This window comes from Podarcis erhardii (genome assembly GCF_964252035.2).
Source record: "Podarcis erhardii genome assembly, chromosome: 10".
NCBI lineage: Eukaryota > Metazoa > Chordata > Lepidosauria > Squamata > Lacertidae > Podarcis > Podarcis erhardii.
Window position 1 is genome coordinate 67,860,059 of NC_138500.1, and position 19,690 is coordinate 67,879,748.

At 40.9% G+C, this 19,690-nt stretch overlaps 1 protein-coding gene across 1 annotated transcript in view; it reads right to left on the bottom strand.

The window, feature by feature from the left end:
* The window catches only part of SLC2A13 (solute carrier family 2 member 13), a 107,926-nt gene that overhangs the window by 62,100 nt on the left and 26,136 nt on the right, over positions 1-19,690 (bottom strand). The window contains exons 3-4 of the mRNA XM_081877958.1: positions 18,219-18,427; positions 4,794-4,902 (exon numbers count right to left, since the gene is read on the bottom strand). Coding sequence (XP_081734084.1) covers positions 4,794-4,902; positions 18,219-18,427 — 318 coding nt within the window. The remainder of the gene's footprint in view (positions 1-4,793; positions 4,903-18,218; positions 18,428-19,690) is intronic.

Genomic DNA, 19,690 nt, shown 5'->3' on the forward strand with positions numbered 1-19,690 from the left:
ATGTGTTACTAAAGGACCCCTGGGCGGTTAAGTCTAGTCAAAGGCGACTATGGGGTGCAGTGCTCATTTCACTTTTTAGGCCAAGGGGAGCCGGTGTTTGTCCACAGCTTTCTGGGTCATGTGGCCAGCATGACTAAACCGCTACTGCATGGAGGACCGTGACGAGTGCCAGAGGGCATAGTGGTACCTACCAATCTACTTGCACTGGTATGCTTTTGAACTGCTAGGTTGGCAGAAGCTGGGGCAGAGTTGGCATAGAGGAGCGATATTCCTTCCTCCCCAGACTCTCTATACCTTGCTATTCAGGCAGGTACCTTCTCAGAGACTATTCATAAGCTATCAGATCACATGTAAGAGATATGTAAAGAAGGCTCTTCCTACCTCTGGTACAGCAGGAGAACTGATAGGTAAGACGCCTTTCAGGGGTAGATTAGAAAGATACGCAGTTCCCAAGCTGGATAGGGAATTTAGTTTCTTGTGCAAGAATATTTTTTTGTCATTTCTAGCTAAGCTTTAATATTCTTCAAAAAGTGTTAGCCAGCTTATATATTGCACTGAGGGGTGGGGAGAATAAAGAAATGCTACAGGCAACATTTTGTTGAAGCATTAAGAATACAAAATACCACAAGGGGCACTATCCTCTATCATATTTTAGTCCAATTTTTGAATGGATCCTGTATCCCTTTCATCTTGCTATTGTCGTTGTAGAGCAATACTGAAGGAGCGTCTTAGAAGTGAGAAGGTTCAGTTAACACGAAAAAACCGACTGTGGGTTGTCACAGTTGTCAAACAAATAAACGAATAGTTGTGGACTATTAATTTAATGCACAACGTGCATTGAAATAAACTGGAACCTATTTGGACCAACTGATATAGCAAGTCTCTTCTGCTAACTGCCTACGCATTTTATAAAATATATAAAGGAGTTGCCTCCTATTGGAAAGTACACCTCAGTCAGAAGATAAAAGACCTTATTTTCAAAAGACCTCCTGGGGGAGGAAAGCATGTCACAGGTGCGACTATTTTTCATCAAGTCCTGCCCACTCACTTAATCTTGGTGTGAGATTGTTTCTTGTTAAACTCCAACTGAGTTTGGTTACCTAGATATGTCAGTCTCTCACCAGCAGAACCTGTTTTGACGCTCTCAAAATAACGGTGACTAAAATCCACAAAGTGCAAGACATGGTGCCATTTGCTGTAATAACTTTAGCAGGATATTACACAAGGGTTGCGTTCAATTCCTGCCAACCATCGTCAGATTTCACACTGACCATCTTTCAAAAGATTTCACCTTTTTTTAAAAGGAAAAATGGGTTGTATAAAGTGCAGTATTTATAGCTCCAACTCCAAGATGAACAATTGAGTAAACATCCTGATTGATCAGTGTTTTTCAAAACGTATGAGAAACGAGTCCAAGAAACCTCCCCCACAACCTCATTAACAAATTTATGAATTTGGGTTACATCAAGTGTGCATTTAAATACGGAAGACTAAAGTGACTTAAGTGACAATGAGGTTTTTGAACATACCTACCTTGATACAGATAATGTTGGCTATGTATTCTTCCAAACATCAACAAATATCTGATGAATAGTGGGAAGGATGCATAGGAATATTGTCAAAGGGAAACCGATTGACTGAACATTACATTTTTTTTAATGGAGATGAATTTCAGCACCTCAAATCTGGCAGGCTGCTATGTTTGAAAAAAGCAAGTCGTTCTCTCTCAGTTTTACTAATTATCAAAGCTGTGTATTACAACAAAGCCTTTGGGCTCTCTCCCACAAAGCACACACTCACAGCTTTTTGATCGTGCAGTGAAGTTATAATGCTGAATTTGTGGCATTACAGTTATTACCAAGGCAACAGGCTGAAATCAAATAGTACTATGACTTCCTGGCAGGATCAAGGAGGAGAAATGGCTGGACTGTGAAAGACTCACACAAATGGCTTAAAAATAGGAACAGAGAAGAATACAAAGACACCTGCAAGATACATTTCTCCCAAAGCAAAATTATTAAGTCTGCAATACTACTGAATTCTTACACAGATCTCACAGCCACAAAAATATATGTCTGAAATGTAATCATTAACATAACTGATAGTTTTCATATTTAAGACTTATCAGTTTCTTAGGGTTATAAGTACAACATTCCTACTAATTTCTACTAATTTTGTACGAATTCATGCAACATCCTTTTGTTAGAGTTTATCAGCAGGTCATTTAATCTCCTAGTCATTTGACATTTGAATATCCTCACTCTGATTTACAGTTTTCAATTATACTTCCTATCACTGAATCCCCACGATCAAGTGTCACATTATGAGGATGCAAGTCTGCAATACAAATAAAGCATTTCTAAATGACCTCCACCATTAGAATGACAATTACTGTCCTGTAAGGCGGGAGTTTCCTATCTCCAATACCCTTCCCAAAACAGACTAGATTTTGCCTATGGCATTCTCCCGGTTGTTTGTTTTTAAACTTATTTAAGACTTTGTTCACGTAGTAATGCTACCAGCTAGGCTGCAGATATAAGCTTACATGATGCCCGTCCACATAAAAATCACTGCATCTGTCAATGAGATTGGGGTGGGGCGGAGCTGTCCTGAGCTTCTTCCAAGGAGCACAGCACCTTCATTTGAGAGAATTATTGGCCCCACGTCATCTATCAAGTGGAGCCTTAAACCTTGTCATTTCTGGTGTCACTCTGACTGCTACACCATGTCACAGTAAGAAGCCTAGGCTGTAACCCCTCTTTGTGCAGGGATATTAGGATGGTTTATGGAGCTACATTCAAGGATGTTAGCCCAGTCCCAAGTTCTCAACACAGGTTCGCCACACCAGTGACAATCAGCAGGCATAAAATGAGCAAGAATAAATTTTGAAGATCGTAAAAGTTCTGCAGGCAAACTAATGGAGTCAGAGTTCAATTAGGATTTAGGGCGCAGTAATATCGGGCTCTCTGAATCTTCCACTTGGTTGCAACTGACAGAAAAGAAACAGTTAGTCCTCCTTTATCAGCTCAGCTGGGTCCAAATGCCATTTGGTTCCTCTTCTATCAGAACCGTCTCCATCAGCTGCTATTCCAGCTGGTTGTTATGTAACTTCATTACATAATAGCATGAAAGAATTGGTACCTGAATTTGCTTATTTTCCTCCTTTGTATCAGATCACAAGTCACAGTTATAAAAATGCAAACAAAAAGTAGTATATAGGAACACAGGAGGCTGCTTTATACAGGCTGAGAGCATTGGTCCATTAGCTCAGCACTGCTTAAACTGACTGGCAGCTAGTTGTACAAGGTTTCCAAAAAGGAAACTTTCCCAGCCTGTGATCTTCTATATGGAAAGCAGATTCTCCACCACTGAACTATGATCCTTCTGTACAAAACATGTAGTAAATATAATGAGACCAGTTTCTTCAACAGCTGCACATGGAAAAACCTTGTTTAGCACATTTCCCTCCCTACCCAACACGCAAAAGCGATGGTTCACTCTGCTACCATGGTCCTCATTTAAAATACAGTCAACTGGAAAAGATATGGCAGAAGGCTAAATGTGTGCAGTGCTGCATCTTTAGGTTAGTAAGCCATTAAAATGTATAGGTCATAGAATGTGCTGAAGGTTACCAAGCAGTCTGCTGTCATATACTACGATTTATATCTAGCAAGGCGACAGGTTTTCAATCTACAGTATCAAAGCATTTTACAGTGCAGGTCCCCTAACATACATTTGTGTGTGTCTGTATCTCAAACACCAAAAAACAAATTGAGGGGAAATCAATTTACACTGAATTGTGTGTTTCTAATACTTGGTGCCTAAAGATTTACTTAATAAATCCACACCAGAGCTGCTGTAACGCATTTGAGAATTTAAGAGGTTTTACGCAGTAACTTCCGCCCTTCTCCACTTCCTCATTGTCAACTAGATCTGTTCCATTCACAGTCTGCAAAAACTACTGCTTGGTAAGGCGTTTCTGATCTAAGCACATCTGTAAGTTTAGGATAAGCAAAGTCTGCTAATGAGTACCATAAATCTTACAGGGTTTCAATATACTTCCAAAAAAAGAAAGAAAGAAAGAAAAAACATTTGGACCTACTCCAACTGTGTTTTTTCCTCAGGAACTTCAGATATTTTCTCATTTACCATATGCACACATCACATTTTCAAAGTAATTTGATGCCAGCCCTACACTTTGTGGATTTTGTTTCGCCTCGTAGGGAAGCATGCTTAAATAGGCGCACTGCAGAAAAATCTGCTCTGTTACCTTGAACATTAGTCTAAATGCAGTTGACAATGCATTTTCATGCAAAATTTGAAAAGCACACATCTAAAACAAAGGAGAAGGTCCCCAGGGATATGAAAAACAGAAAACCACAGGAATCTACAGAACAATGTAAACAGTAGAAAAGTGATTATTAAATTTACAAAATATTATTACATGTGAATGTATATATAAACTTAAACAGTTGCCACTGTTGGGTAACAATTACAACAGTATCTCCAAACATCTCAAATTAATATGACAAGATTTCCTGCACTGCATCCCATGCTTTATCGCAACAAATGGAGAGTTTCTTACAAGTGGAGTTTGTCAATTTATAAATCACCTTTATACTATTTCCACTGTTTCTGGGCTTCCTGACATTTTCTCTACTGGTCACCCCTCGCCCTCTATACTATCTGAAAAATATACATGTCACTGAAAGCTTTTTGTCTATTTTCTGTTGTACCAAATGAAACATGTTTTTTAAATAAAAAAAAACCAAAGTTGAAAAAGTGATACATACATGACTGTGTTAATACCTGCCAGTTGCTGGAACATTTGTAGACCACAGCCCACTATTAACTCTCTTCGAGTTGGAGGATAGGTCAGCATTCTGCAGATCACAGGTCCAGCTTGAAAAAGTAAAGAAAAATGAAATTCATTACATCAATCAGTATTTCCCATTATGGCAACCAACCACATCCCATATTTTGAACTTTTTTACACGCTTTTCCACAGCAGATTTCATACATTCTTTATTATGTATAGTAATAACTAACCACAGATCAAGTGGTTTCAAGACTGTTGTCATGCTGGGCCTTAACAATCAATGAAATAAAATGTTTCAAGCCTCTGGAAGACAAATGATATATAAAGGTGAGTATTTCAGGAAAGCAGGAAGCCGAAAATGATAGTGCCATCAAATCCACATTACAAATGGCTTACAAAATTAATTAATTTCAGATATATATGCAACAATTGTTCATATACTGGTCTAAGGGTAAGAATTTAAATTAATAATTTTCCAGTAACTTTAGTTTAATAAATACCGCAGGACCTGAAAGAAGGGATACACTATACCAGGGTTTCCCAGTCTTAGGTCTACAACTCCCATCATTCCTAGCTAGCAGGACCAGTGGCCAGGGATTATGGGAATTATAGCCCCAAAACATCCAGACACCCAAGTTTGGGAGACCCTATGAGATACAACACCAGCAGGGAAAATGAAAGTTGGTTAATTATACAATTGCTGCTGAAATCTATATAAAAACCAAGAAGCACTAAGGTTATTTCTCTATGCAATTTCCTTATTAATTTTAATGTCCATATTTTAAGATTAGCAATGCAACTAAAATCCATAAAAATATAATACTATAGCCATTGCATACTCACGGCAGGTTTTATAATTCAGATATTGCTCTAATTGTTAAAATTATGCACTGTTCTAAAATTTTAAATTATGGCACTATTCCCCACATATATAAAACATGGTAATTGAAAGTATCTACTGCAACAATACAGGCATAAAAACAAGTACTGTTAATCTTCAGTCTCTATTATTATTACTATTATTATTATTATTATTATTATTATTATTATTATTATTATTATTATTATTTTATTTATTCCCCACCCATCTGGCTGGGTTTCCCCAGCCACTCTGGGTGGCTTCCAATAAAATACTACAATACAATAGTCTGTTAAACATTAAAAGCTTCCCTAAACAGGGCTGCCTTCAGATGTCTTCTAAAAATCTGGTAGTTGTTTTTCATTTTCCATTTGGATCCCTTCCAGTCGGGATTCAGGCCTCATCATGGGACTGAAACTGCCTTGGTCGCACTGGTTGATGATCTCCGGCGGGCTAGGGACAAAGGTGAGAGCTGTTTCCTAGTTCTGCTGGATCTCTCAGCGGCGTTTGATACCATCGACCATAACATACTTCTGGACCATCTTGAGGGGCTGGGAGCTGGGGGCACTGTCATACAGTGGTTCCGCTCCTTCCTCCTGGGCCGTGTTCAGAAAGTGGTGGGGGGGGATGAGTGTTCAGACCCCTGGGCTCTCCCTTGTGGGGTGCCTCAGGGTTCTGTCCTCTCCCCCATGCTTTTCAACATTTACCTGCAGCCACTGGGAGAGATCATCAGGAGGTTTGGGCTGGGTGTTCATCAGTATGCAGATGATACCCAGCTCTACCTCTCTTTTAAATCAGAACCAGTGAAGGCGGTGAAGGTCCTGTGTGAGTGTCTGGAGGCGGTTGGAGGATGGATGGCGGCTAACAGATTGAGGTTGAATCCTGACAAGACAGAAGTACTGTTTTTGGGGGACAGGAGGCGGGCAGGTGTGGAGGATTCCCTGGTCCTGAATGGGGTAACTGTGCCCCTGAAGGACCAGGTGCGCAGCCTGGGAGTCATTTTGGACTCAAAGCTGTCCATGGAGGCACAAGGGAGAGATAACTAGAGCATGCACCACTCTGGCAAGACAGTCTGTGGGCAGATAGGGTCTCAGCCTGTGTACCAGATGGAGCTGGTAAACAGCTGCCCCTGGACACAGAATTGACCTGCGCCTCCATGGACAGCTGTGAGAAGTCATCAAGTTTCTCAAAAACTCAAAAACTGAATAGATGTGGTGGTACACACATCCTTACCATATACAGCAGGATGAGTGCTTAGTATACTAAATGACAGAATATCAGTCAATTCTCTTCCAATCAATAAGATATAAGAGATGTCTTCACTCCCCCTGCATTGCTTGTTGGTAAACGAAGCAGCTATTGTTTCTTCAAACATTGCTCCTCAAGGACCTTCCCTAAGCACTCTCTTTTCTTGTATTATCTGTTTGCCTCCATATAGAAAACCATTTTTAGCATGTCTTAATTATACATGCTGAGGGCTGGAGAATTCACCAAGAGAAATAAAAGCGGCTGCGGTAGCTCAACCGTCTTCAGTACAGTGACTCCTAGGTCAATATATTCACAAGAGATTAAATGCATGGCATTCAGACAACACTGTCCATGAAGTTCGGCTCAAAATCAATATTTATAGGGAATAAATTATACGTAACCTTAGATATGATTTTTTCTATTTGCTTAACAGCATTCATTCGCTACCCAATAAGGTTGATTCACTGTTATATTAAAAGACAGTTAACTGCTGCATTTGGACGAAAGGTAACACAAAAACCTAACTCATCAGCCTCAAATTTAGATCTCTCAATTGTACCTTTTAAGGAGGTCCAATCTGCTCACTTAAAAAAAAAGAAGAAGAAGATTAAACCACAACTATCCAATTCAGGAGAGTGAACCTTTCCATTATAAATAATGTACGGTATAAATTTTTAATTGTTAGTAAAAAAACTGTAAGACACTTACTGTTGGCTTAATAAATTCATTTATCTAAAACATAGAGTCTGATTTCGCTCCTTCAAAAGGTACCACCAATTTAAAAGCGAGGAGACAAAACAGTCAAGTACAGCAGTTCAGAACAAGATGCATGGTTTATGGTCATTCAGTGCTATCTTAAAAGTATTGGGTTTTTTCCTACCAAAGTTTTAGGATACAGGTAACTGACAACTTATGTTTATTTAACTTGTGCGCATTCAGCTTTATGCACTTGGCAATAAAATAGATAGGTAGGTAGGTAGGTAGGTAGGTAGAAAGAAAGAAAGAAAGAAAGAAAGAAAGGGGGAAGGCCAGGAAAAAAGACCTTGCAATCCCACCCCCCACTGAATCCCATGCACTTTGCTATATGTGATTTTGAGTTTATTCATTATCCCCGAAATGTAACCCCAGTGTAAGTTGAGAATTGCCTGTACAAGAAAGTTCACTTTGCAGATTTGACTCCAAACAGCTCTACTTGAAAACCAAATGCAGCCTTTTAGCCCATTTTACCAATGCCAGCAATTTACTTCACAACCACAATTTTATTCTACCTAGGCAGAACCATATGTTACCCTTCTTGAAGCCAATTTATCACTAAAGAAAATCCAATGAAGTTCTCATTAATGAACAAAAGCACTACACAATTCCAAAACACATCAGCAACTGCAGATGAGAAGTTTTTATTCCCATGGTATGTTTTCCTATCAAATAACATTAAAGTGCTTATTTATTTGATTTGTCATTTTAAAATTATATCTGTGGTCTATAAACCTCTATAAAAGTTTTTCAAATCAAAATAGCATGCATAACTAATTAATTCTCCAGAATTTTCCTATTATGTTATTCAATACAATTTAATTGTTTGAAACAGAGGTTTTAATGCTCACTTTATTACAACTGTACAAAGACTATGCATCTTCCAGTAGGGGTTCCAGAGCTTATTTCTTTATTCCAAGTCTTCCTCGGATACTTAAGAAATCAGCAGGAAAATAACATGGTGCCAAGGTCATCCTGCTCTGATTTAATTATTTCTGTTGGAATAGAGTATTGTTCTACTCTCCAGCACAGTTTAAATTACCCGGGTGTTTTGTTAACTTCTCACAGGTACAGGGCATGGCTATTTTCAAAGGAATGGAACACCTTCAATTATGTCAAAATATTCTATCATATTATAAAGTCTAGAAACGTCACTGTAACCATTTCTTCTCAGGATTAAAATCAGAACATCAAGCCACACTTCCCAGAAAAAAAATGGATGATTGAATAAAGGCCCCTTTCCTTGTTTTCTTAGCAGAATGAGAGCCATGCACCATACTTCATCCCTGCCAGCAATGAAGTTAAATATGGAGGAAACAAGTTCTGTAACAAGAGCTAAATACAGTGGTGCCTCGCAAGACGAAAAGAATCTGTTCCGCGAGTCTCTTCGTCTAGCGGTTTTTTCGTCTTGTGAAGCAAGCCCATTAGCGGCTTAGCGGCTTAGCGCTATTAGCGGCTTAGCAGATAAGCGGCTTAGAAAAAGGGGGGGAAGGGGGGAAAAGTCGGAAAAACTCGCAAGACATTTTCATCTTGCGAAGCAAGCCCATAGGGAAATTCGTCTTGCGAAGCACCTCCAAAACGGAAAACCCTTTTGTCTAGCGGGTTCTTCGTCTTGCGAGGCATTCGTCTTGCGGGGCACCACTGTAATACGAACCGAAAGGGGCTGGTGGGGAGAATGATGCATGACAATGATCTTTTAAAAAACCAGCTACACTGTGCTGACCCCATGCTTACCATGGGAAGTCAGCTATGTCTCATTGACCCTGACTGTGGAGTTACAGCAACAGGAACTGTCCTCCCTCAAAAAAACCCCAACCCTTAAACAAAGCTTAGGCTGCTATCCTGTAACCACTTACCCCAACAAACACGAAGAAATCGACTTCTGAGTAGACATATAATGTGTTGTACTGTAAGTGAATTCTTATTGAGTGTCTGCTGTAGAGCAGAAGACATGTCTAAGTCTCTTTGAACTAGATGAACTCTTTTCCAACTCTACAATTCTATAACTCTTTGTAAAGTGTTAACCTTTTGCATTTTCCATTTGGGTCAGAGATTCTGCATTTATTGTGTAGCAGTATTCTGGTTTCACCAGAAGCGGCTTAGTCATGCTGGCCACATGACCCGGAAAAACTATCTGCAGACAAACATCAGCTCCTCGGCCAGTAAAGCGAGATGAGTGCCGCAACCCCGGAGTCGTTCGCGACTAGACTTAACTATCAGGGGTCCTTTACCTTTACCTTAGGGATGCCGATCAGAAGGTTGGTGGTTCAAATCCCCATGATGGGGTGAGCTCCCGTTGCTCGGTCCCAGCTCCTGCCAACCTAGCAGTTCGAAAGCACGTCAAAGTGCAAGTAGATAAATAGGTACCACTCCAGTGGGAAGGTTAACGGTGTTTCCGTGTGCTGCTCTGGTTTCGCCAGAAGCGGCTTAGTCATGCTGGCCACGTGACCCGGAAGCTGTCTACAGACAAAACGTCAGCTCCCACAGCCAGTAAAGCAAGATGAGCGCCGCAACCCCAGAGTTGTTCGCGACTGAACTTAACTGTCAGGGGTCTTTTACCTTTACCTTTTATGTGCAGAAAATACTTTCTAAGGTGTATCTGACCTCAGACAAACTCAGCACAGGAAAAATACATTCTGGTTGCTTGGAAAAAAGGAAGAGAAAACCACAGTGCTTCCAAGGACTACCAGACAACAGGGCAGAAGCAGTACACATACACTAAAGGGTGAAACTGCAGCTCTTTAGGACTCCAGGGATTCCTACTGCCCAGCGTCCAAACAGTTTGTTAAATATTTATCTAGATGACTGATGCTGAGTGAAAATGTTATTTTTCAAATTATCATTTAAGTACTCAAGCAAACACAATTAACCAAACATTCATTTGTGAAACATGTAGTCATAAGAATAAAGATTTTAAACCATTAAATCTGATACACTGATTAACCTTTCCAAGGGTTATAATATTTGTTGTATAATATTTTGTAGTTACTACTATTCTGGAAAAAGTCAATAGAATTAGAAAATCCTTTAGTAGACGTGCTTTAGACTTCAAGTTATCTTAAATTTGTAGATTTTTTTTTTTAAAACTGAGGGTAGATTAATTTTTTTAAAGTAAGGGTCCCTAATGGCCTTTGTGCATATTGCCATTCTTGTTGCTAGGATACACTGAAAAGGATTCTACAAAAGGTTGGACGATGATGAACTCAGAAGCAATCTCACTGATGCAGAGAGTATACTTCAGCTTCCCCACAGCTGAAACCAAGCTCTGGAAAACCACAAAAACATGTTTTAGAAGCAGGGCTGGCCCCCAATATTTTGCTGGCACTCTTTCCCTATTCCACATTCAAAAACGGCCCGGAAAGACTGAATCTTACTTCAACAATGATAGCAGATTAGCATCATTCACTGCACCTAAAATACCAGGCTAGGTCTGGGGGAACCGGAGAGGCTACATAGCATGTACAAGCTCTGTCCTCCAACAGAGGGGAATCGCCAAGAGGCTTAAAAGTAACAACCCCTGAATCTGCCACTTGAACCAGTTGCCTCATCCAGCCCTGTTTGGAAAGGAGTTGTTGCTGCTGCCGCCGCCTACCACTGTACTAATTCATAGGCTGCTTTCAAACCACTGTACATGGTAAACCACTCCGAACACCAGTACAAGTCACACCATCTACATGTATTATTGCTTTGCGTAATGCTACGATCACGGCTGTAAAAAACAATATTAGTTAAAACTATGGCACTCGCTCTCACAGGAGGCAGTGATGAGACTCAGGAGTTGTATGTTCTGTATAATTCTTATTACAAAGCACTATAATAAAGGTCGACAACTCTTCAATATTCCCTTTTCGATGTTTATTAGGAATAAAAATATATGCTAGACCCCATTTTCCTTTCAATTAGATTAGTATATCCTCATATTTAATCTTCCATCAATCTACATAAAATAATTAGGAACAATTAATATGATCATCAATATCATTATACTTTATTTTGTGGGTGGGTGCATGATTCGCTGTTTGCTGCCCAAAGCATATCATCATCTTCTTTTTTACACATTTTAACTATTGTTATTATGTACAGATGCCGCCAACTATGTTATGTGCCTGCAGGAAGCTTGTGGCTAGGCAGGATCCAATGTCATCTCACAAGGCACACTCCCCCAGATGGATGGGTGTGTGATTCATGTTGTGGGGTAGGCACAACCAGTTGCTGATTTAATTTCTTATGAGCATTTCATAAGCAAGATAATTTGGACCAAAAACAACTGTTCTAGGACTCAAAGGTGGGAGTCCCCAGTCATGGAAATATACTACATGGGGCACTCCAAATGCTATCTGGGGGTTCAGGGATGAATGAATTTTCATTCTTTTCAGTGTTTTGAACTTGCAAGCAAATAAGGAACTGGGAACTAGTAACCTACTTGAGCACTGTTTTTATGTAGCATCAGGGTTCCAGATCCCAGGGCATGGCATACAATCCATTAACTCTGCTGAAACTACATAGGCCTGGATTGGCTTGGAAACTCCCCAGGAGTCCTATATATGCTGCCTGGAGTTCAACGGAAGCCAGGAAAGATATAAAGGCACAAAATAAAACATAACAGGCTCTGAAACAAACAAGGGTAAAAATTGCTTCTTCTAAGGTGGATAATGAAATGTTGAATGGCAAAATTAGGAAAGGGGAAAGCCAGCTGAAGTAGAAACCTTCAAGGCATGTAGGAAAAGCATGTTTTTAAGAGCACTTAAAGAACCAAACTATCAGAAAACCAGGACCATGGGGGCATGCTACCCTCATGTTGTGGCCAGCACTTGCAGTAGTAGACTGGCACAAACCCTCAGTCACCTGGGGCTTAATGCTTTCTTCTCTTCAGCCTGGCATAGGATACTAAGAAAGGTTACTTACTTGAAGGCTAAGGCTTGAATCCTATGCACCTTTATTTGAAAACCAGTCGCTTTGAACAAAGTACATACCGTATTTTTTGCTCTATAAGACTCACTTTTCCCCTCCTAAAAAGTAAGGGGAAATGTGTGTGTGCGTCTTATGGAGCGAATGCAGGCTGCGCAGCTATCCCAGAAGCCAGAACAGCAAGAGGGATCGCTGCTTTCGCTGTGCAGCGATCCCTCTTGTTGTTCTGGCTTCTGAAATTCAGAATATTTTTTTTCTTGTTTTCTTCTCCAAAAACTAGATGCGTCTTATAGAGCGAAAAATACGGGGTGTGAACAATAGACATACAGTATATACTGAATATACATGCATGATTGGGGTATAACAGTTGTCTAAAAGCAGTGGGTGGCAGCAAAATAGTGTTTTTCAATGAGATACAAAGTGAAAGTCCATGTCATTTGGTTGGTAGAGTCATGATTTCAGTTTGTCTTTTTTTTAATAACAATTCAAAAATATCAATGTGTAGCAAATGCAAAACATGTCAACTTTAACTTTTTCTGTGTTCATACTTCCATAAATAAGGTATTACCAAAATTGTAACTTCAGTTTAATACATCTGTTTGTACTCCTTTTCAAGGCTGTTGGACTGTAGCTATATCCAAACATTTTCTTGCTCTGCATTTACAAATGCTGCAAGCTACTGGGAAAACTGTTTTCCATTGTCATAGCAATGGAAGCTAAATGCTATAAAGCGCAGCACTTTTGAAATAAAATGTGAATAAAGATGTTCTATGCAGGCATTTCTGTAGCTATTCACTTGTTTAGAATCTGCCATAAACTGTCATTTTATTCTTGCTTCTAACAGATCTAATTTAGTTTTAACAAAATGTTAACACTTCAGAGCTCCCTCTTAGAACTGCTTGTTCGCTCTTATAAAAAAAATGCTAATATGCAAGAGAATAATCCAATTCCGGTATAATCACTGAAGTCACAGAAAACCACTCAAACACAATAGAGCTTGAGCTTTAGTTCCATAATTTATAAGCAATCTTTTTGATGCAAAAAATAGCACAATGTTGATATTGTTTGTATTTCAGGCTGTGATGTAAATTCAAGAAATCTCCACCCCTGCATAATGAAATTTGTAGTAGTACTAAGGTTCATGTGATGCCTATCCCAGCTTCATGTTAGGGAAGAGGAAATCCTAAGAACAGAACTCCTCTAAAGCAGTGTTGACAACAATCCTTGACCTGAAAGCCAAAGTCATAACAGAATGAACACAAACAAGAGCACCGAATATCACTGCATTCGAAGCTCACTAAAACTGCTAGCTCTGAAATTTTAAGATCTTCTGAGTTTTTAAGGAGGAAGGAACTTACCAGAAACCCTCATCATGACTTTCCAAAGTCCCATCAGCAAGAAATATATTAATAAATTGAAGTTTGAGTAGTCAGGGCTGCATAAACTTGAGACCAAACTTACCCTGCTAATATCTGTTTTTACAGGAAATAGGAATTACCGTATTTTTCGCTCCATAAGGCGCACCTGACCATAAGGCGCAACTAGTTTTTAGAGGGGGAATTCAAGAAAAAAATATTATTTAAAGGGAGCGCTGAGCAGAGCCTGTATGAATCCCAGGCTTTGCTCAGCACTCCCTTTCACGAGCAGTGTGGATGGCTGCCCTTCTCCCTCCTCGGGGAAAAGCCCCCAAGAGCCACACACACACTCCGCACAGCTCTGTAGAGGAAGCGCTGTGCAGCACTCTCTCTAGCTGTTCTGGCTTCTGGGGTAGCCCGTGAAGCCTCCGCAGCGGAGCGGGAAGCCTTCATCCCACTGCTCTGCGGAGGCTTCGCGGGCTACCCCAGAGCTGCTCAGGAGCTTGGCGGGGCTGGTGGGGGAAGCCTGGGTCCCCCCCCCCAGCCGCAAAGAGCAGCTCAGGGAGGGAATTCCCCCATTTCCTGCAAAAGCCCACAAGAGCAGCGCACCCTTTAAGGAGCACACGGCTCCTGTGGGCTTTTCTACGAGGAGGGAGAAGGGACTGACGCGGCCAGTCAGTCCCTTCTTCCTCCTCGGGGAAAAGCCCGCAAGAGCCGCACGGAGCTTGTGTGCGGCTCTTGGGGGCTTTTCCCGCCTGCCTCCCCCCTGCATTCGCTCCATAAGACGCACACACATTTTCCCTTGCTTTTTAGGAGGGAAAAAGTGTGTCTTATGGAGCAAAAAATACGGTATACATTAATTTGCTTATATCCATACACTATAAATAAGAGGCCAGTGTTTCAGAATCTGTTTTACATCTTGAAAGGTAAATGAGGAAAATCCTCTTATATCAATGTCAAGAGCTTCTTCACCAATGCAAAATTCACTTTAAGAAAAATATATTTTTCCTAAACAATTATTTGGGTACAGTACCAGAAGGAACTTCTTGTGTCATTTTTAAGAAACCTCATTTTACCATCAATGAGAAAAACAAAAATTGGTAATATCTCAACACAAACATATAACAACCCTTGAATCACAATAATTTGATTTTATTTCCATTTTTAGAATAAACTCTGATCCAAGAAAAAGCCATAAGCCATTTCCCTCTTATGGTCAACAGCACATAATATTATATTACATATTTAGTGTGCAGAACTGCAAGAGAGTAAATGCATAAAAAAAACTTAACCTATGATTCACTTTAACACTCTTATGTCAGACCCACATCTCTCCATGGGAAAATCATCATGGGCTAGATGCCAAACAGCAACATTAAGCAGCACAGTTTGGGCAAGCCCAGAAGATTTTTATTTTATTTTTTTTAGCTACAGACCCCGGAGACTTAACACAAACAGCTCTTAAAAGTCCACATGGTTTCAGAAGTGGTTTGCAATACTGCACAGTTTCAATTCACAAAAACAGAAGCCAAAATCTCTTGGCAGAACTAGTGGGGGGGGGGCTTTCTGGATCTCAGCCTAGATAACCGCCACAATCCAAAGAAACCGAAACACTTGCATGGGGATCTGTAAACACAGGCCACAGAAGAGATAGGCTGTTTTGCAGATTTTAAGATTTCACCCCTTTTCCAGCACTGGGAACTGCTGTGGTAGAAACAGACTGCATTCAAGTTTTTCATCCTGTGTCATTATCTTGGGACCAAGTAATGAAGGCTTGGGATGGAAAAGATTACCGTATTTTTCTCTCTATAGGACGCACCTGACCATAGGACGCACCTTGTTATAGAGGGGGAGAACACGAAAAAAAAAATTTTCCCCCTCTCTGCTCAGCACCCCTTCAGCGAAGCGGCAGGAGAAACGGAGCCCCTTCCATTTCTCCTCCCGCTTTGCTGAAGGGGCGCTGCGCAGCTCTCCCTCTCTGATGAAGCCAGGAGAGTCTTCCTCTCCCTGCTTCAGCAAAAGGAACCCGAAGCCTTCGGAGCGCAGCGGGAGCTCCTGTTGCGCTCCAGAGGCTTCAGGCGGCTATCCCTGAAGCCTGGAGAGCAAGAGGGGTCGGTGCACACCAACCTCTCTCGCTCTCCAGGCTTCAGCGAAAGCAACGCAAAGCCTCCGGAGTGCGGAGGGAACGCTCCCTTTGCGCTTCGGAGGCTTCGCGTTGCTATCGCTGAAGCCAAGGAGCCTGAATTCGCTCCATAGGATGCACACACATTTCCCCTTAATTTTTGGAGGGGGAAAAGTGCGTCCTATAGAGAGAAAAATACGGTACCTCACTGCCCGCTCCAGTTGGACTACTTCACAGCATCCTCCTTACAAGGCCACCAACTATAGCCCATGTGTTGGTAACCTCAAGGCTGGATTACTGCAATGCCTCTACGTGGGGCTGTCCTTGGGGCCTGGTATGGAAGCGCCAACTGGTGAAGAATGCAGCAGCCAGATTGCTCATGGGGGCATCTGGCTGACAACATATGAAAGCATTGTTGAAGAATCTGCACTGGCCGCCCATCTACTACAAAGCCAAGTTCAAGGTCCATGTATTGAATTACAAAGCCCTAGACCATTTAGGTCCAAGCTACCTCTGAGACCACCTTAACCCTTCTATCCCAGAGCAGCCAGTGGGATCACCTGCAGAAGCATCAGTGGACATTCCCCCTAGTTGGCACGGCTCATTTGATAACAACAATAGACCAACCCACCTTCTCTCTGAAGAAGCATCTAAAACATGGGTAGGATAACTAGGGCCCGGGGGCCAGATCCGGCCCAATCACCTTCTAAATCCGGCCCGTGGACGGTCCAGGACTCATCATGAGTAGAATGTGTGCTTTATTTAAAATGCATCACTGGGTTATTTGTGGGGTCTGCCTGGTGTTTTTACATGAGTAGAATATGTCCTTTTATTTAAAATGCATCTCCAGGTTATTTGTAGGGCCTGCCTGGTGTTTTTACATGAGTAGAATGTGTGCTTTTATTTAAAATGCATCTCTGGGTTATTTGTGGGGCAGAGGAATTTGTTCATTTCCCCCCCCCCCCCCAAAATATAGTCCGGTCTGAGGGACAGTGGACCGGCCCACTGCTAAAAAGTTTGAGAGACAAGCTCTGAGGGACAGTGGACCAGCCCCCTGCTGAAAAAGTTTGCTGACCCCTGATCTAAAACATAAATCTGCTTCTTGCATTTCCCTGCCACTGGATCTGTACACTGCCAGTCCGTGTTTATATACTTTTTAACAGATTAAAAAAACTAATCCTGTTAAATAAACTCTAACAGAGACTGGTATAAATGGGGAAGTTCAAACACTAGCAGCATGGGTTGAAAAGTTTATTCCGTTCACGAACATGTTCACTATGACTGAAGTCTCACTCCAGTTTGGTTATAGAAAATGCACAGAAGTGGCTGTATAAGGCAAATATAATTTGCATGACCCAAAAGCTAACAGAAGCAACTCACGAGAATTCAATATGCTAGTTGGAATTTGCCAGCCTTTATTTCTTTGTAACCATACTGGGAACCTCACACGTCAAAATCCACTGCGAATAAAGAGAGGCAACAGACTGAAAGGTCACTGTAGAATCCCAAGTTTTAATATCGCAGTTGAAGGATATCAGAGCTAGCGTGCACTTGTGAGTTACTCCTGACAAGCAATTATATAATTAGGTTGTGACAATTAGAATATATACACCTAGTCAATTGAGAACAGAACAAAAATTATCCTTCAAATTATTAATTTGTTTGAAAAAGTATATATGGCTGATTCATTATATTGGCTTCCCCTGTTTAACTGAATCCCTGAAACTCATTAGCATTTCTTAAGACAATTATAATTTCATTATGTTAAAGTACGGAACCAAGCCTGATATTAACATATTAATTTCTTCTGAAAAATACCAATAGAATTGATGTAGGAGCAAGGCTGTTTAAAGAATGGAGCTTAGTTTAATCTTATTTTCACTGGGAGTATGGTTAGAACCAATTAGGATTGCCTGAAACCATGGGTTGCAAATTATTGGTTCTTCTTGTTTTTATTGTTATTATGTATTTTGTGTTTTAATATTGTGATTTTAAGTTGAGAACTGCCCTGAGACCTGCAGGTGCTATACAAATAATATTAGTAGTAGTGGTAGTAGTAGTAATAATATAAAATCTATTTCAAACTAACCTAAAATACTGTTAACACTGTCACTCATTAATAAATGTACAAAGAAAGCAGAAATTCAACCTTACCTGCACCAACTTCTTTTTCTTCCTCTTCTATGTTATTCTTGATGCTATCATATTCTTCATCTATTGTTTGATTACCCCGCATCAGAGACAGGATTCTTCTTGCCTTTTGAGTCTGTCCTTTTTGAATAAGCCAACGGGGGCTTTCAGGAAGAAAGAGGAAGCCAAAAAACTGTATTACAGCTGGAACTGCCGAGAGGCCCAACATATATCTGGGGGAAAGAAAAGAAACATTTTTAATGCAAATTTATCAAGATTCTCTCCATAAAGAACAGCAAGGCTTTAAGCCGCTTTCTGAATACGCTCAGTATTTCTCTAAATAAGCAGATGGAGGTAACATAGTTTATATCCTGAGATTTCCGTATCAGACGATTCCAAGAACTGTTGAACAGGTTTTCAGTTGTTCCCTGCAGACATAATTTTAACATTGCTGTTTGCAAATCAGTTATTTCAATTACTGTTAGATAACATAAACTTAGCCCAAAGTTAACTTATATTAGATTGAGAACTACAATTACAGTGGTACCTCGGGTTAAGTACTTAATTCGTTCCAGAGGTCCGTACTTAACCTGAAACTGTTCTTAACCTGAAGCACCACTTTAGCTAATGGGGGCCTCCTGCTGCTGCCGCGCCGCTGGAGCACGATTTCTGTTCTCATCCTGAAGCAAAGTTGTTAACCTGAAAACTATTTCTGGGTTAGCAGAGTCTGTAACCTGAAGCGTATGTAACCCGAGGTACCACTGTATTTACATGTATCAAACAGCAAATACGCTGAACAAATGCAACTCCAGACCAACTAAAGAGGCCTACAACTACAGTGGCATGACAGCTGACATATTATTCTCTCCCATTATGGATCTAATATAGAAGACAATCACAGCTGTCATGTGTCAGGGGACTGCCATCAGAACAGGGGAGGGAGGCAGGGGAATACAGAGAGCCTCCGAGGCTTCTGAGGAGCAGCTCCTCCGTCCAGAGGTGGGGAAAGCCACACCTCTAGTGGAGCAGAGAGGGAAGGGGCCAGCCAAGCGAGGAGAGGGCTCGAAGATGCTACTGAGAGCCCAAGCCCCTCACCTAGCCCGGCTGGCCAGGAGGCACACACATGACTTCCGTCGCCCAGCTTGCACAGGGGTGTGAAACGCAAGAAGGAGGGGAAGATTTGGGGTGTCTAAGTTCTTATGTTGGGGGAGAAGCTGGAAGGGGCCACTCCTGGATTCTGCAAGTGACTAAGACAGACATGAACTTTGTGGTTATGCACTGTAAATAGTTTGCACCAATAAAACCTGTAAAAGACAGGTCAGAGTCCTGCCTGGTTTCTCACGAGCAACCACCATCCACATCTGACATCTTCTGAAGCCATCCAAGCTGGTGGCTGTTGCTACATTTAATGATTTTTCTAGATCACAGACAGAAGATGGTCCATTCAAAACCAAGCAATTAAAAAAAAAAATTAGCTTTGGAGATTCTTAAAATTA